Source organism: Lissotriton vulgaris, chromosome 1_1 (assembly GCF_964263255.1).
Source record: "Lissotriton vulgaris chromosome 1_1, aLisVul1.2, whole genome shotgun sequence".
NCBI classification, from domain to species: Eukaryota; Metazoa; Chordata; class Amphibia; order Caudata; family Salamandridae; genus Lissotriton; species Lissotriton vulgaris.
Window position 1 is genome coordinate 1,671,494,578 of NC_141685.1, and position 19,180 is coordinate 1,671,513,757.

A 19,180-nucleotide genomic window follows, 5' to 3' on the forward strand; every position below is an offset into this window, starting at 1 on the left:
AGGTTGTCTGCAAATTTACAACTTTCTTTCAAAGTCAGATTTTTTTTTATTCGGCCCATCTTATCTATGCTAGGTTTAGCTTTCCTTTAACTGAATGGGCCTGAAAGTGATGTCATGGGAGGGACTCAGGCCTCAGCCCTAGGAAATGGCATGTAAGCACTGCTGGACTGGGAACCAAAACCGGCCCTGGCAAACAGCTCGGCTGACCCCATGGTGGGGAGGAGGTAGGCCTTTGGGGGTGCTAGTTGGAAGCACCACTCCCGTCTCATCGCTGCCGCTTTTGTTACAGGGGGCTAATATTGCAGCTATGCTGCAAAACCGGTCCGGGTAACAAAAAAGGCCCCCCAGGGCTCTAAAACCGACCCCCACACAGACGGCCTACCAGGGAAATGCCTGGTGCTTGTTACAGCCAGTTCGGTCCTGCATGTAAGATACATATGAGCATTGGAATGCTAGTTGCTTAAAGAGGAGCCTTTACCACTCCATTCTTATTGGATACTAGTGCTAGGTAATTCCATAGGGCCCAATTCTGATGCGGTTTGGAAAGCTTCCAGACCGAATGGGTTTGGGAATGGTTTCCAACTGAGTCAGATCGGGAGAGTCCAACCGGCCGAGTACGATGCATCCGGATGCTTCCAGATATGATTTGGTTGGACTCCCATTCACTTCAATGGGAGCCTAACCACATTGTAATCGGGCCCTAGATGGGAATGCTTTCCTAACTGCATCATAATCGGGCCCTTGGTTTGAAAGACACGTCCCCGATCTGATTTGGACGGAGCAAATGCTGTTAGGAGGCCTTTCTAACAGCATCAGAATCAGGCCTATAGTCTTTTAGTTCTCAAATGCTGTGTGTATGTATGCACATGTATATTTCATTGTATGTATAGGGCATAGCACATTGATTTGCAGAAAATTAGTGACAAACACTTCTTTCTGCATAATGCATGTTTGAATTACAAGAGTAATTCAAAAGACCCATACTATTTTAGAAAAAAGTATTTGCAATCCACTGTAGATTTATCTGAGTTTTATAAGTGGCTAATCCCGACTTTCAAGGCATTATTTTAATCTCGCCTCTTATTCCTGAGATTCTGGCTTTGACAGCATTCAAAAAAGTTGCTTGATTAACAGGCACTAACAGACATCTGGGGACTCCATTCCAAATGCGGATGCCAGCCTGGACCTAGGTTCTCGCTGTGTTGGTCTCTCTACTGAATGTTTTGTAGAAGTAACTTGCCTGTTGACTTACTTGACTCTGGATCTTGCTGATTCAGATGTCCAGAAATTGGCCGGTGCACAAAGGAAGGAGAAGTGTATTGAGCTTGATAGTTTAGGGTGTGCTAGTTTGGATAATGCAACATTAACTGCAATGGGCTTCAATAGTTCGGGGGACAATCAGAATCTTGATCGCTGAGGGTGGGGGTGGGGGGAATTCTACTCCCTCATGGATGAATCAGACTCAACTGACCTAAGTTTCAGAATAAGTGAGGCTGAAATCAGTGATCCTCCATTAGCTGCTAGAAGTAGTAGCTTCTACACGATGCAGGGGCGGGCACAGTGAAATGCAGGGTGCATCTGAAACAGGAAGGGTGCAAGCGAAAGAAGGGAGGTCTCTCTCTCTATGGATAGAAAGGGATATAAAGAACCCCAGCTGGCAGATACACTAAAATGGGAATATTTTGATACGCAATTAGTGGACCAGGAGAATAAGCATGATAATTTAGCCGATTCCAGAGACATAATCCCCACAGGTATTAGGAAAGAACCAAATGAGCCCATACTAAAGCTTGTTCTTAATACTATTAAAGAACATCAAATAGAGACCCGGGCTGAGAGTCGAAGAGCTATACTAGCCATGAAACAAATTCAAGAAGCGATTAAAAAAAGTGGCTACATCTTGTGTTGAGATTGGGGACAAACTTAGTGCTATAGAAGAGAGAACATAGGCGGTTTAAAGTTAAACAGATGTGGGGTGCTCAAGAGCCAGGTTGAGATGCAGGTGGGCCAACTCTCAGATATCTTATGAAAGATAAAAGACTTTGAGAATCTCCAAAGGTGAAACAACCTTTGGTTCCTTGGGATTAAAGAAGGTGTATAAGGTAATATCAGAACTTGTATGCTTGATGTCCTAAAGAGTACCTTCCCAGAACTTAGTTCCTGGAACTGGGAGTTGGAAGTACAAAGGGTACATAGATATCCACTTATGCGCAAAAACCAGAGTCCTTCAGAGGGAGGAATTGAAGGTGAGCCCAGAGCGGCATTGGTGTACTTTGGGAATTCCCTTCAAAGACAAGCCATTTTTGCGAAGACTCGACCTGATGCTCATCGAAACTTTAAGGGTTTTTCCTCTCTTTGCACATCCTGATTCCGGACATGCAGGAAGTTGGAGGGGAAGCTTTCTGGCTGGCCCCTGCTTGGTTAAAAACTATCTTTAAGGGTAAAATCAGAACATTTACCTCAGCAATCCAGGCTAAGGAATATTATATAGTGAGCCTTGGGTTGCAACACTAGTACCAGTAGCAGTTTTTCATTTTTCTTTATCATCTTTTTATGGGGATGGCAGTTGTTTGGAATGTATTACAATATTGTTGGGTGGGGAGATTGTATGATTGTATGAGTTATAGGTTGTGGTTTGAAAATATGAGTATCGTCAAATACTGAGTGCTGCAGGGGTATTTAACAGGTTTAGCCCAAGTGGTTTTCAGTTCTTGTGCATTTTATGAGAATTTGTGTGAGTGATTTATGCTTGGGAAGCTGGGGCAGGGGTAGCCTGCAGAGGCATATGCAGGAGCCATCAGCCAGCTCAGGCCAATGGGTGTTCTGATTGCCTTGAGCGGTTGGTGGTGGTGGGAGATGACTCGGAGGAGTTGGGGTGGGGGGCGGAGGGAGAGGGCGCAGAGGTATGGAGGGGCTGTTTGGTTTTAGAGGAGGTGGGGCAGGTCATGGGTGGTTTAGTCAGAGGGATGTTGGGAAAGTTTCAGGAGTCATAGTCGATAGGAGACATTGTGATGAATTATATTGTCTTAAGGTGGAAGGAACGGAGTGCAGTTCATTACTGAAACAATATTTACAACAGACTTGGGAGCCAGTTGGGTCTCAAAAAGGATGAAGCGCTTCAGTTGGGGAGCCGTGAAGTGCTATGAAATGAGTCAAGGTCATGGCTAAGATCTGTATTGCAACTATAAATATATGTGGCTTTAATTACAGTAGTAAGCAACGGAGGGTAACTGTGGATCTGAAAGCTCTTAGGACAAGAGACACATATAGATCAGTCAAATACAAAGGTGTTGGAGACATTGGGCTCATCATTAATATCAAATACCGCACTGGTTTAAAAAATGAAGGGGGTAGCAATACTAGCACGAAGAAGAGTGGTATAATGTATCCGTAGTAAAGTAGATAGATATGGATGTTGGTCAATTATTGAATGTCGACATAGTAGGGGGTATTTTACCTTATGCTCAGTGTACGGGGAGGTTCTCAATGATACTGGTATTTTGGATTTTTTGGCAATAGAATTGCCAATTTGGCCAGACCCTTATATAACCACCTGTGTGGATTTTAACCTTAATTATACAGGTTGGAAACCATGGGTGTTTAGGCTTTTAAATATTTGAAAAGAGAGCTAGGCCTGTGAGACGCATAAGAGGATTTAAGGGTGCCTGTTCCAGGTTACACTTCTTACTCGGCTCCCCATGGAACTTTAACACGACTGGATTATATTTTTGGGACACCTGATCTGAAGAACGGGGTCCAGATTGAACTATATTGAAGAGTAATGTTCAATCATAATGCTTTAGTAATCAAACTAACTATGATGGGATTACCAGGAATGCTAGCAGCTGGCTTTTTGAAAGAGGCCTCTTAACGGATCCCAGCAACATTGCCCATATGAATGTATGGATTCCTAAATTCTTAAGTTTAAATAGGGGAAGTGCCATCAAAAGTTTTATGGGACACCTTTAAGGCAGGAAAATGAGGGGAACCCTTAAGTATAGCCTGAATCAGAAGAAACAGGATACATTATTGTTAAAACAATTATATCAAGATCTTACTAAAGCAGGGACTCTACTTTTTAAAGCAATAGTGGGAAAAGGAACTAATATCGAAGCGACCCACCAGCAAATAGCTATGTCCGAAGCCGTAATTAATGAAGGGTGGGACATTTATTAGCAGTACGCACTCGTTAGAAGGTGGTTGCAGGTTATATTAAGGAAATAAGAAATGCTGGAGGTAAAGTGGCCTTGGACCCGAAGGGCATACGGGAAGGATTTCAAGAGTATTATGCAAGATTATTTCAGGCTGAGCCTCAAGTGGATGATCAGGGGGTAGAGCAAGTGGTGGACTTGATGTCTCTTGCAAGAATTACTCAAGAGGAGCAGGATATGCTAGGTGCAATCTTTACAACTGAGGAGTTCAGAGCATCTTTGAAAGATTTACCCTCAGGGAAAGCATGTGGGACTGATCAAATTCCATTAGAGTTTTATAAAGTGTTTTGTTTAATTTTCATTCATGATATGTTGGAACTCTTTGTGCAGGTGCAGAAGGGTGGAAGGGCTGCCGAATTTTGATCAAGGGCTAATGTTAAGGTCTTTTTAAAGAAAGGTAAGATACCCGATGATCCAGGATCATATCGCCTTATAACACTGATAAAAGCAATTTGAGGTATATTCTAAGATTCTGGCTACTTGTTGAGGAAAATTATCAACAAGGTGGTGTCTGCTAACCAACATGAATTTATACTGGGAAGGAGTACCACCAATCATGTTCGTTGAGTGATTACCCTCTTCGATGTGGCAGAGGTTGCTAATGAACCCATGCCTGTGGCCCTGTTAGATGCTGAAAATGCATTCAACAGGGTGACATGGGTGTATCTGTGGGAATTTATGAGAATGCTTAGATTCAGGATGCATTTCACAAAAGCAATACAGACACTTTATAATAAACCAGTGGCCCGGCTGCAGATTATGGGTGGTCACTTAGGGATTATCTACTGTGAGAGAGGAACAAGGCATGGCTGTCCCTGTTCTCCTTTGCTGATTGTGATATATAAATCTCTTCATTTGAAGATTAGAAGCTAATCCAGTTATAATCCCTGAAAAACGTCAAGGCAGGGAAATCTTGGCCTATGCAAATGATATGAGTAATTCCGTTTCTACTCTGCACATTGTGGAGAATAAGTTCGCTGAGTTTGGGAAATGATTGGGCTATACCCTTAACAGGCATAAGACACAAATGGTGTAAATCAATTCATTACTACTCATGATCCAATGGAGGTTGACAGCCAGCCTATCTAGGTATAATGATCAGTACAAAACTAGAACAGCTGGTTAAGGTTAATATTGGGCCGATACTAGGCAAAGCAAAAAAGGATTTCGAGAGATGGCATAATCTTCCTTTATCTATTTCTAGGTCGTTGCAATATAATTAAGATGCTATTTTTACCTAAGATTTTATACCTTTTTAGATCTATCCCACTGGATTTTCAAAATGTTTGGTATTAAATCCCTGGATACCTTGGTCTCTAGATTCATACAGTCCTTTGGTAAAACAAGGAGGGTGATTACATTTTTTGTTCAAATCTGTTTTTATTGTGAACACAGCGATAAGCCTACAACCCCTGATCGGGGCCGGCCGCGCAGAGAAAAGTCAGCAGGCATAGGCAACTAGGGGAGGTGGAGTCTTTAACACGGCGTACTGCCCACAACCCCCGAAGGGGGCCGGCCGCGTGACTTAGGGGAAAGATATAGCAAGAGGAGGCCATGTGCTGACAAAGTGTCGCTGTACGGGGGAGGCGCGCAGAGGAAAGGGAGTATTGGTGTCACATTTTCAAAGGTCCAACAGGGACCAAACTGCCCCAAAAAGGGGGCGAAAGCCAGAGTGGCAAGTAGGAAAGAAGAAAAAGTCGGAAGAGGAGGAGCAGGGGCGAGGTGGAGAGGGGCTAGGAAGGAGTGTCAGCGGGCGCCTATAGGGGGGTCAAAACGCAGGGTAGCACAGGGGGAAGCGATTAAGAGCCTAGTCTGCTTGGATCCGCAGGGAGGAGGGCGTCCTCGAACAACTGCAGAGCGCGGAGCCTGGGAGGCATTTGGCGGGCATAGGTAATGGAGCACAGGTGACGCACAAGAGGTTCCCACACCGCCTTGAAGCGTACCCCCCTCAATTGTATCCGCGCCGTGAGCAGCTCCATGGTCAGGACCTGCCAGAGGCGCACGAACCAGGAAGCTATTGGCGGAGCCTCAGCCCTCTTCCAATACAGAGCAATGAGTTGCTTGGCAGCGCCTAACATGTGAAGGGTGAGGATCCAGTCGCTGCGCGTGAGGGCTCTAAGTGTGGGGGGTCGAATGCCCAGCAGGAGTGTGCAAACCTCTTCGGGGAGGGGAAAACCCAACACCTTCTTAATGTGGCTGAGGACCTCCTTCCAAAAAACAGCCAGGGCAGGACACGACCACCAGATATGTATGAAGTCGCCAGTCTCAGTACCACATCTCCAACACAGTAGCGAGGAAGTGGGGAACATTTTGCTAAGCCGCAGGGGGGTGTAGTACCATTGCGTTAGCAGCTTATACGCGTTTTCCCTCTGCGGGATGCTGTGGTAGGTTTTGGGGATGTCATTCCAGAGCCTAGCCCACTGGGAGGGTGTGATGTCGGTGCCAGTCGCCGCCTGCCACTGCCTCTGGTAGGGATGTGCGGGCGGAGTGGAGGGATGTTGCAAGATGTCGTAGATTTGGGAGATGAGTCATTTCAGACCCCCTAGGGAGCGTGCCAACTTCTCAAAAGGGGTATATGCCCTGGAAGCAGCTTGGTACATGTCGTCTCCCGAGATCCAGTGGCGCAGCTGTGCATACTGTAAGCTAGCGGTTAAAGGGAGGCCGAATTCTTCCCTGCAGTCCGTCCATGACTTAGGTGACCCACCGAGAAAGAGATCTCCCGCAACCCTGCAGTCTCCTTGTGTCCAGCTCACAAAAGCGCGGGTCCGGGCAGCCGGGGGAAAGTGTGGGTTGCCCGCAATGGGGGTATGCGGAGAGGGGAACGTGGTTAATCCCTTAGACACTGCCACTCGGTCCCATACCTCAAGCACCGTCCTCGTGGGGACTGCCATATATGCGCTTCTGGAACGCGCCACCCGCGGTAACCAAGGCAGGTCCCATATGGTGCGCCCCGTGACCACTCGGTCCATATGGAACCAGTGTGTGTCGCTCTCGCGCGCACCCCACTCGATCACGAACCGTAGGTGTGCCGCCCAGTAGTAATGGAGGAGATTCGGGCAGGCGAGGCCACCCCTGTCTCTCGGTTCCATGAGGACTTTCTGCGAGAACCGGGGTCGTTTACCCCCCCATATAAAGGACGTGAGGTCGCGTTGAAGGTTTCTGATGCAGTGGATCGGGATCGGAGTGGGGAGGCACTGGAAGACATAGAGGATGCGGGGGAGGACCGACATCTTGACCGCATTGAGCCGCCCCAGCCAGGATATCATCAAGGGCTTCCATTTCCGCAGGTCTGCCAGGACGTCCTTGCGGCAAGAGGCCCAGTTTCTGGAGGACCACGAGTCAAGGTGGGGTGTAATGTCCAGACCCAGGTACCTAATGTGGTCATCCGCCCAGCGGTAGGGCCCGACCCCCTTCAGGAAGGTGACCTCCTCTTCGGGGATGGTGAGGTTGAGGGCCCAAGATTTGGTGTGGTTAATTTTAAGGCCGGATGCCCGTTCAAACAGCGTGAGGGCTTCGTGCACCGCTGGAAGGGAGACCCGAGGGTTCGTAAGAGTAAGAATCAGATCGTCCGCGAACAGCGCCACCTTGTTGGAGCGTCCCCCGTGGGGGATACCGTGAACGTCAGGGGCGCGCCTAATCAGCTCCGCCAGCGGCTCAACCGCCAAGGCGAACAAGAGCGGCGAGAGCGGGCACCCCTGCCGCGTGCCCCTGTGGATGGAAAGCGGCGACGTCAGTTGGCCGTTGACTCGAATTCTGGCCTGCGGCCCGAGGTAAGGGGCCATGCACCTGGATATCATGTTAGGACCAAGACCAAGTTTCTTAAGAACCGCACGAAGGAAGGTCCAATCGACCCGGTCGAAGGCCTTTTCCGCGTCCAGTGAGAGGAGGCAGGCCGGGATTTTCCAGTGGTGCTCTTTCCCCACGAGGTGTGCCAGTCTGCGAACATTGTCAGCCCCCTGGCGATCCCGTATAAAGCCCACCTGGTCCGGGTTCACCAATCCCGGCATGAGCGGGTCCAGCCGTTTGGCCAGGATCTTAGTGTAGGTGCTTACATTTTTGACACTATCCAAGTTGAGAGGGGGGGGGGGGGGGGGGAGTGGGCTCTCCTGCATTTTAAACTTTACCAGTTAGCTGCTGCTCTTCAAAACATGATAGTTCTCATGGGTAATGAGGAAGAAGTCATTGAATCAATATGAGGTGTACCTTCAATTTATGAGTTAATATTAGGATCAGAGGCTGAAGGATGTTTGGTAAACTTGTTGAAACCCAGCTTCTACGAGAAAGTCAGATAAAAGGTTTTTGGGGGCGGTTTACAACAATTGGGTTGACCGGCGGAAAAAATGTGGTATTGGGAGATTGAAATGGTACACTCCAATACAGAGGAAACCCTCACTTCCAGAAATATTTGAGGAGGACTGTCTGTTCAGAGGAGAGAGAAACGGTCTATCAAACTTGGAGGATTTGTTCCAGGATCCCAGGCTAGCATTATTCGAGGAGCTTAGCGCTATGTTTGATTTTAACTATAGGGAATTGTTTTAATACTTACAAATTCACAATTTCATGAATAAGAGAACAGGAGGGCCGGCAAGATTTGAAGAGGTACCACTTTTGGAGCTGTTGCTGGTGGAGGGAAAATTTCCATCAGCTCGATATACGCTAAATTATGTGATGTGGGACCTGGACCGGATGATTTCGAGAAATACAATACTTGGGGTAGATGATCTTAGCCTTTATGAATCTCTGGAGCTAAGCCTCACATTACTATGTTGTACAGGGCTACAGGTGTAGCACTATAAAAAAATTGATTTATATTTCACCCCAGGAAGTTTCAAAAAGTTGGGGGCTTGGGACGAGGAAAACTGTCTGCGCTGTCGGGGCCCAACAGCAGATTTTATTCATATGTTTGGTATGTGTCCTTTGTTAGATTCACTTGGATCGCAGATTTCCACTTTTCTGGGAGGTATTTTTAATACTAATCTGGTTATAAGTCCTAGAGTGATGCTATTAGGGGTAGATGGGGCCTTGGCTTTACCTGGTGGGGAGACCTTAATATTTAATAAAAATGGCAGTATATCGAATCTGTATTGCCTCAGCATGGCTCGATCCGCAGGCACCATCCTTTCAACAATGGCAAGTAAGATCTGCTTCCATCTTTAATTTGGAGATTAAATTATATAAATGCAAGGTAAAAAGAGCTAGGCGAAAGGAGAGGAAGATCTGGGGACCCTTTGCGGAATGGGTTCGCTCCTGGCAGTAGGGTTGAATATTAACTGGGTGAAAAGTGAGGAATTCTAAGTTTCGTTTATGGATGGCTTTTTAAAAGGAACTTTTGAGGTAGGCAAAATCACTTTATTTATATGGCATTTGCACTTTTTTTTAGTAGCAGGATTGTACAGTAACATAAATTTAGTGTAATATTTATCTTTTATCCATACTATGGTTTTTCCAGATGATGATATACTATTGATTCTAACATCTTTTATCGTATGTACTGTATTTTTCTACTGCTTCATAATACCTTCCCTGATATAATAATGGAATATTTAAAAGCACTAATAACATTTTTTTTTAAATTGAGACAAAAATGGGTATGGTTATGGCAAAGGGTATTGCTTTCAAGAAAATGTGTTTTTGAATACCATATTTTTACTTTTACCGACAGATGGTTTAAACCTTGTTAGCTATTAATGATCATGGCTTGACCGTGTTTTTGATCACAAATTTGACCTGAGTTAAGCAATCCAAAAACGAGGATGGGTTTTGGTTTAAAAAATACAAATAGACCTGCTGAAGCCAGCGTATCTTGCTCCTTGGCTGCAATTAACAAGAGGTATGAGCACCCTTTCATTATAGAGGTAAAAGTTGTAAATATATTGCATTTGTTTAAAATTTGTACAATAAGTGGCACTTGGCAGGAGGAGTGTGTTTAAAAGCAGTTATGTCCTTCTAAGTTGGCCGGGACACAGCAGAATGAGTTAACAACGAAGCCACCAACCACAATCTCCGCAACTTGTCAGTCTCCTCGTAGTTACCTCTTCTTCTCCGGTGGGATGCTCTCCATCGAGCAACTGGTCAGCGCCTACAACTCTCTGGGTCGTGGGGTCCTTTAATTCTTCTATGTCTTCTCGACTGGGTTCATTCAGGCCCTCAATCAGATCATCACGACCATCATCAGGGTCTCCATCCCCTGCCGTCAGAGCCACGTGCACCTCTTGCACTGGTCCCTCCTCCACTGCCAATGCAGTTACTTCAAGGCTGCTCCTCCCATCTGTCCCCGTCTTCTTCTTCTTCTTTCGATCCTTTTTAGTTTCCTTCAGCTCCTGTACGAATACAAAATTGGTCTTAAGCATCTGTGGTGTCAAGTATGAAGAGCTACATTTAATTATGTGTGAGTCAACTGACCTATCAATACTAGAGCTGTACATTGCTTTATTACACAAGCAGACTCTTGTGCAGATCCTGAGTTTAGGGCTACCTATACTTGCAGTCGACTCTCAAGGAGGAGAGTTGGCAGTGGCAGAATTGTCTCACACGACCCGTGAAAGCAGATGTGTGCCACGCACACTCACTTAGAACATTCACCAGCATATGATTATTATTTCTTTACTTTATAAAAACGAGTAGCAAGAAATCTAATGTGCTAGTTTTTTCATCTGGATACAGTTAATGGAAGTTCTTAACCAAAAATTTAACTACCTGTGATATTTGCAATGAAAATGAATAATCAGTTTTTCATATTAGGTCTAGGATTGTCAAAAGCGAACACATTAATATACATAACATTATTTGACAGGCAGCAGTCTCTGAAACTGCATCAATTTGTCCCGATACCTTTGTACCTTTATATAGGCTGGTGAATTAAGTATATTTCTAATTACAGACATGGATGATAAATTGAGGTGGCTCTGACTTTCCACTGGAATAGCTGCATTTGATGCTATGATGTGTAAAAATGGCTTTTTGATGTTGCATCTTGAACATGACATTATTTTGTGCATGTCCATACAGCCCCCTTGCTGGCAGACTTCACAAAGAGACTCAAGACCTGGCTCTTCGATGGAGACAGAGTGCCCCGATACCCCTAGGGGTAACAGTGGTGCGTTATACAAATGCTGTTTGATTAATTAATTGATAAGCTTAATGGAAAAAATGCACCAATTTATGAGACACATTTCCCTTTCCATGTATCACCTTTTATTTCAGGGTCTCAAGATATAATTTTAAATATTTGTTTATGTAATCTCAAAATATGAATAAACCCTCTTCACATTAGAAAATAATTTCAATACTGGCCAAAAATAGGAGAATTGATTTTATCTTCTCTTTCTGTTTATCCAAGATAAAGTATAGATTGGTAAATACCAGACTTGTAATTAAGCTATTTCCAGAAAGTGGTGAATGTGTGTATGTGAAAGCTGTTAGGCTGGCTTCATACAGCTGACAACATCTTTGGTGCTCAATTTTCTAGGCAACATGTTTGGATGCAGGTTTTATATTTTGTGCTAAAATCAACAGAAAGGTGTGAATTTTAGATTTGCATGAAATGTTAACTGTTAAAGTGGTAAGACTTTCAATTGATAGACTTTTCCCCAGGGTTACCTTATTCCCCACAGTTGCAGCTTGTTCTTGTGGCAGTTGATCTGTGTCTACAGAGCTCTGGCTAATGGTAAAAGTGACTTCTTCACTGGATGGAGGCACATATTCCTGGTTGGTTTGTGTAAAGACTGTGAACGCTTCTTCAGTCACGACTTCTCGACTGGGTTCATTTAGGCCATCAGTCAGATCATCAAGACCACCATCAGGGTCTCCATCCCCTGCCGTCAGAGTCACGTGCACCTCTTGCACTGGTCCCTCCTCCCCTGCCAATGCAGTTACTTCAAGGCTGCTTCTGCCATCTGGCCCTGCCTTCTTCTTCTTCTTTCGATTTTTAGTTTCCTTCAGCTCCTGTACGAATACAAAATTGGTCTTATGCATCTGTGGTGTCAAGTATAAAGAGCTACATTTAATTATGTATGAGTCAACTGACCTATCAGTACTAGGGCTGTATATTGATTTTATAACACAAACACACTCGTGTGCAGATCCTGAGTTTAGGACTACCTTTACTTGCAGTTGTCTCACAGGGGAGAGTAGGAAGGGACAGAATTGTCTCACAGGACCCGTGAAAGCTGATGTGGGCCACACGCACTCGCTAAGAACATTCACCACCATATGATTTATATTACCAGGAAAAGGAACCACCATGATTGTAAGTAAGGTAAGCAAGATAATTCATGGTTGGGAAAAGATGGTGAGAAGCGGTGATCTCACAATGAAAAGCACCGGAAGAGTCCTGACTTTCACATGTACACCAACTCTCCTATAGCACGCGTAACACCGACAACTCTCACGAGCACTACAACTACTAAAAATGACTCAACTTTGCCTACTCCTAATCTTTCCTGATAGCTTTCTTTAATTTATAATATTTTCTTAATAAAAACGAGTAGCAAGATATGTAATGTGCTAGTTTTTGCATCTAGATATAGTTAGTGGAAGTTCTTACCCCCAAATGAATCTACCTGTGATTTTTGCAATCAAAATGAATAAACTTTTTTCGTATTTGTCCCAGGATGGCCAAAAGCGAACACAGGCGTCATTCTGGACTCTTCACTCTCAATGAACAAACAAGTCAACGCCGTATCCTCTTCCTGCTTCAACATTCTTCGCATGCTCAGAAAAACATTTCGCTGGATCCCCTCCGAAACTAGGAAAACAGTCACCCACGCCCTGGTCACGAGCCGACTGGACTACGGAAACACCCTCTACGCAGGTACCACCGCCAAACTCCAGAAGAAACTCCAACGAATCCAAAACGCCGCAGCCAGGCTCATACTAGACATCCCACGCAACGAACACATCTCTGGCCACCTTAAAGACCTCCACTGGCTACCCGTCAATAAGAGGATCACTTTCCGACTGCTCACCCACGCACACAAATCACTTTACGACATCGGACCAGACTGCCTCAACTCCCGACTGTCCTTCTACACCCCCTCCCGCCAACTACGCTCTTCCGACCAAGCCCTCGCCACTATACCTCGCATCAACAAGACCACCATGGGAGGCAGATCCTTTTCTTACCGGGCTGCTAAAACATGGAACTCACTCCCCGCTTACCTCCGCCTCACCCAGAACCACATAGCGTTCAGAAAGCAGCTTAAAACGTGGATATTTGACAAATAATCCTCCACCTCCTCCTAAGCGCCTTGAAACCCTCTGGGTATGTAGTGCGCTATACAAATTTTATGACTTGACTTGACTTATAACATTATTTGACAGCCAGCAGTCTCTGAAATTGCATTAAAAGGTCCCGATACCTTTGTACCCTGATACAGGCAGGTGAATTAGGTATATTTCGAATTAGAGACATTGATGATAAATTGAGGTGGATCTGACTTTCCAATGGAATAGCTGCATTTGATTATATAAAGTATAAAAATTACTTTATGATGTTGCATCTTGAACATGACAATATTTCTGCATGTCCATACAGCCCTCTCGCTTGCAGACTTCAGAAAGAGACTCAAGACCTGGCTCTACAAGACACACAGCGCCCATATACCGATAGGGGTGACAGTGCTGCCCTATACATATACTGTTTGATTGATTGATTGATTGATTGATATGCTTAATGGAAAAAAATCACCTATCTGTGAGACAAAGAGTAATAACTCCTTTTCCATTTATCACCCTTTATTTCAGGGTCTCAGGATATAATTCAAAATATTATTTAAAGTAATCTCAGAATATGAAATAATGTGCTTCACATAAGAAAATAATTTCAATACTGGCCAGAAATAAGATATTTGAGTTTGCCTTTTCAGCCAAGATAACGTATAGATTGGTGAATACAAGATTTGTAATTAAGCTATTTCCAGAAAGTGGTTTATGTGTGTATGTGAAAGCTGTTAGGCTGCCTTCGAACAGTTGACAACATCTTTGGCTCCCAATTTTCTAGGCAACATGTTTGGATAAAGGTTTTGAATTTTAGATTTGCATTAAATTTTAAGTATGAAAGTGGTAAGACTTTCAATTGATAGACTATTTTCCAGGGTTACCTTGTTCCCCACAGTTGTAGCTTGTTCTTGTTGCAGTTGACCTGTGTCTACAGAGCTCTGGCTAATGGTAAAGGTGACTTCTTCACTGGATGGATACACATATTCCTGGCTGGTTGGCGTAAAGACTGTGAACGCTTCTTCAGTCACATTCTCCTGGAGTTCCACTTCCAGAAACAGGCTTGTGTTCTTAATCCCCTCATCAGTTATGAAGATCTCACTTTCGCTGGGATTGCTGCTGCCCAGACGCATCTTTTTCTTTTTCTTCTGGTCTTTCTTTGCCAGGTCCTCATAAAAAGAAAATAATTGAATATACAATCTGAGTCAAACTCTGGGCAACACTGTTCACTCAGAACATGTTTTAGTGGTGTCTTTGGTGTATGTCGAACAAAGAAATCACAGTTTTTTAACATTACCCCAAACACATCCTTGTACCTTCCCTGCTAATGGATATTGTTTTAGAACATGGATGCCCAACATATGTCCAGAAGGGCTAGATACAGGTCAGGGTTTCAGAATTTTCACATACAGTAAATTTACATACAATGGATCTGATTTGTAACGGTAAGTTTGTATGTGTAGATCTACTAACATGTAGCTCTACTCCTGCACCTATGTGTACATCTCCACTTTTTTTCCTGTTCACCATTTCCAAGTGGAGTATTCCCCCTAGATAGAGACTTAAGAGTCAGAGTCTACACCCCCTCCAACGAGGGTTGGAGAGTCTTAAGACTGCATTTATGAGTGTTAAGTTGCTATTATTTACTTTTATTATTATTATTATTATTATTATTATTATTATTATTATTATTATTATTATTATTATTATTATTATTATTATATTTACTTTTGTAAACTGTTAGTGGAGATCTTCGCAACCGGGCCAACATCTCCCTATAGGAAAATATAGGGTAATTGAATAACGTTTTTCATATATTTTTTTTGTCAAATCTGTATTTATTGATTTCAGAATCAGAGAAAAAAAAACAGTAATAGGACACAACGACAGATATCAATATGACCACACAGGGGACTCCGGGGATGTTCCCACTACAGTCCACGGGAATGTAAGAAGAATTAAGCTACAAAGCTATTGCAAAGTCAATGTTCATTCGTAACAGTGGAACCCTCAAGGCCAATGCCCGGCCCACCAGATGCCAGATCGCCACAAGAGGCAGTACGCAGCAGGTCGAGCCACCGGCCAAGGACGCTTCTGCGCCGGAGTCCTCTACAGTCCGCTTCAAACTGCCGGGTGTCACACAAGAAAATTCAACATTCAACAAACCAACCACCCCCCCCCCCCCCGCCCCACCCCTCCCCGTGGTGGCGACCAACCGCACTATCATACTGGGATGCATCCGCCCCATAAATTAGATCTGAAAGAGGTGTAGCGCTCGCAGTGCTGAAGGACACACTGCCGACGGAAGGCCCCGGGAAAGAAACCTGACCAGAGGGCCCCACCTAAACAAGAAGTTCTTAAAGTCCCCCAGAAAGATATCAGACACCCTCTCCAGACTCAGTAATCGCCACAACCGCGCATGCCACAATGAGGTCGCTGGCGCCACCGGCTTCTTCCACGCCGCCGCCAGCGTCAATTTAGCCGCCCCCAGGCACAGCCATATAATCCGTCTGTCGGCTCTAGTCTGGTGCTCCAACAGCGGATCACGAAGTCCCAATAGGACATAGTCCATGGACTCCGGGATCGGGTACCCCATCATCTCCTTGATGTGGGCCAGTATCTCCGACCAGAAATGCTTAATGGCTGGACAGTCCCCCCATATATGGCGGAAATCACCCAACAAGCCGCATCCCCGCCAGCACCTGTCAGATGACGACGGGAATATGCGGTGTAACTTGGATGGATAGAGGTACCAGTCAAACATAAGTTTTAAGTGAGCCTCCCGAAGATCAATCGAATGGTTATGCGCTTTGATATCACGCCACAACCCCTCCCATTCGGCTTTCGAGATGTCCCTTCCAAGACAAGTCTCCCAGTGCTCCATATAGCGGGGCCTCGGGAATATGACCGTGTCCAGGAGCAATCTATAGAGGAAGGAGATCGTCCCTTTCATACAAGAAGTACGGACGATAAATGCCTCGAAGGGGGTCAGCTGTCTCGTGGCCGCATCCCGCACTGCCGGCGAAGTAGCCCAGTGCATGAGCTGAATATGATGGAACCGTTCAGTGGGTGGGACCCCATAGTCCCTCATGCAATTGTGGAAGGTAAGTGGATCCGTCCCATGGAACAGATGAGTAAGTACCCTACAGCCCCCCTCACTCCAAAGCGTAAACGGTCCATCACGCTCTGCCGGCGGAAAGGACGGATTCCTGTGGATAGGAGTAAACGGTGATGGAAAGGTGGTCCAGCGTTCATCACTACTGACCGTGTCCCAAACTTTCAGGACTGTGCTAGTGGGAGTGCATATATAGACATTCCTAGGCCGATCAGCCTTAGGCTTCCAGGCCAAGTCCCAAATGGACCTCCCAGCCACACTACGTTCCATATGTAGCCAATGTTTCTCCGAGAGGGGCTGAGACCATTCTACCAGCACCCTCAATTGCGCAGCCTTATAGTATAAGTGCATGTCGGGGAAACCCACTCCCCTTCCCCCCGTGGTCGTCGAAGTACAGCGAACGACAGCCGCGCCCGGCCTCCCTGCCACACAAATTTCAGCATCAGGGTCTTCAAGCGTCGGAAGAAATCCAAGTCCACAGGTATGGGCAGGGCTTGGAAAAGATACAAGAATTTGGGCAGCAACACCATCTTGATCGCGTGGATGCGACCGAGCCAAGAGATGAATTTCGGCTTCCACTTTTCCAGCTCCCCACGGACCGCCGTTAATGCCGGGGGAAAGTTAGCTGCGAACAGCCCACCCAAGGAGGGGGTCAACCTAACACCCAGATAGAGCAAGGATGAGGACGCCCACGAGAGAGACGTAAGCGGTCGCACACGGTCTACTTCGTCAGGTGGAAGAGTCAGATTCAAAATGTACGATTTATCCATGTTAACCTTAAACCCCGCCACCTTCTCGAACTCAGACAAAACCTCGTGGACATGAGGTAGTGAGCGGGCCGGATCCCCTAACGACAAGAGGACGTCATCCGCGAACAGAGAGATCTTATGCTGTTCGCCGGTGAAGGGGAGGCCGGCAATCTGTTCCCTCTCCCTAATTGCAAGGGCCAGAGGTTCTATGCTGAGAGCAAACAGAAGCGGGGAAAGAGGGCACCCCTGCCGCGTGCCGCGAGAGTGGGGGAAGCAGGCAGATCTATGTCCGTTAACCAACACCCTGGACACGGGCCGATCATAATTAGCCCGTATCATTTTCACAAAATGGGGAGAGAACCCAAAAGCCTCCAGTGTTAAATTCAGAAACCCCCAGTCCACACGGTCGAAAGCCTTCTCCGCGTCCAGACCCACCAATACAGCAGGTAAGCGAAACCGGTCGGCCTTTTCGATCAAATGTACCACCCGACGCAGATTATCATGGGTTTGCCGGCCTTTGATAAACCCAGATTGATCTGGGTGTATAATGCCCGGCATCAGATCCTGGAGCCGCTTTGCGAGAATCGAGGAGTACAGTTTGGCATCCAGGTTTAGGAGCGCTATCGGACGGTAGGATGTGCACTGGGTGAGGTCTTTCCCCGGTTTGGGGAGAATGGTGACCAAAGCCTCCGCCATCGATCCCGAGGTCCGCCCCTCGGCGGCCATGGTGTTGAAGAGGGTGACTAAAAAATCGCAGAGTTCTCCCGCAAACGACTTGTAAAACGAGGCTGTGTACCCGTCAGGGCCCGGGGCCTTGTGGAGCTTTAGAGCCTTTATAGCGTCCAACACCTCCTCCCTCGAGATAGGGGCCGAGAGGAGCTCATTCCATTCCCTGGAGACTTGGGGTATAGGGAGGCTAGCTAGGAAAGCGGATTGAGCAGCTCGATCCAGATCCTCCCCTCCATATAAAGCAGCATAGAAGCGGCTGAATATAGCAGCCTTGTCCCCATCCCTATGTTGGGCCTTCCCTGCCTCATCCTTGATCTCCCCCACATATTCACGCTCCCGTTTATCTCAAAGCTGTCTCGCCAAGTGCTTCCCCACCTTGTTTCCCATCGAATACGAAGTCCTCCGCAGCCGCAAAAGCGTGAATTCCGCTCTGTTATTATAGTGAGCTCGGAGCTTCCCCCGCACCGCTGTCAAAGGCCGCAGGGTCACCCGGGACGGATTGGCTTTGTGGGCCCGCTCCAGCACCTCCAGCTCAGATTCAAGAGCCTCACGTTCCTTCCTCCTTTGCCTATTAAGATTAGCATTAAGGCTTAGGCAGGTACCTCGCAGGGAGGCCTTACAGGCATCCCAAGTGGTAAACACCGACGTGTCTGAAGGAGGGTTAGGCTCCAAGAAGTCCCGAATGGCCCTCCTCAGGTCCTTACTCGCCGCGTCATCCCGAGTGAGTGCCTCGGGAAAATACCATTTCCTCCATCCGTCCCCCCCCATCGACCATTGCAACCCTAGCACGACTAAGCTGTGGTCCGACACTGAGAGTGGGAAGATGCTGGAAACCTGGACGTCCCCCCGCAGTGCTTGGCTGATGAAGATATGGTCAATTCGAGAGTAAGACAAATGGACGTGGGAGAAGTAGGTGTAGTCCCTAGACTGGGGAAAAAGGAAACGCCAGCTATCAATCAGCCCCAGTTCCCCCACCCGCCGCTGCGTCTCAGTGGAAAACACCCCAGCCCCGACCTTTGTGTGCACGAACTATCTAGGACTTTATCCCACACCATATTGAAGTCCCCCAACAGGAACAGCAGGCCCTCCACGAACTCCCCCACCCTCTCCAACAGTGTCTGCAAAAAGCCGTTCTGGGAAGCATTGGGCACATACACCAC

The 19,180-nt window shown here is 46.3% G+C and overlaps 1 protein-coding gene across 1 annotated transcript in view; it reads right to left on the minus strand.

Annotated features, from left to right (window-relative positions):
- The window catches only part of LOC147751042 (uncharacterized), a 94,988-nt gene that overhangs the window by 73,954 nt on the left and 1,854 nt on the right, over nucleotides 1–19,180 (minus strand). The window contains exons 2-4 of the mRNA XM_086932151.1: nucleotides 14,312–14,596; nucleotides 11,811–12,155; nucleotides 10,244–10,531 (exon numbers count right to left, since the gene is read on the minus strand). Of these exons, the coding sequence (XP_086788277.1) occupies nucleotides 10,244–10,531; nucleotides 11,811–12,155; nucleotides 14,312–14,596 (918 nt within the window). The remainder of the gene's footprint in view (nucleotides 1–10,243; nucleotides 10,532–11,810; nucleotides 12,156–14,311; nucleotides 14,597–19,180) is intronic.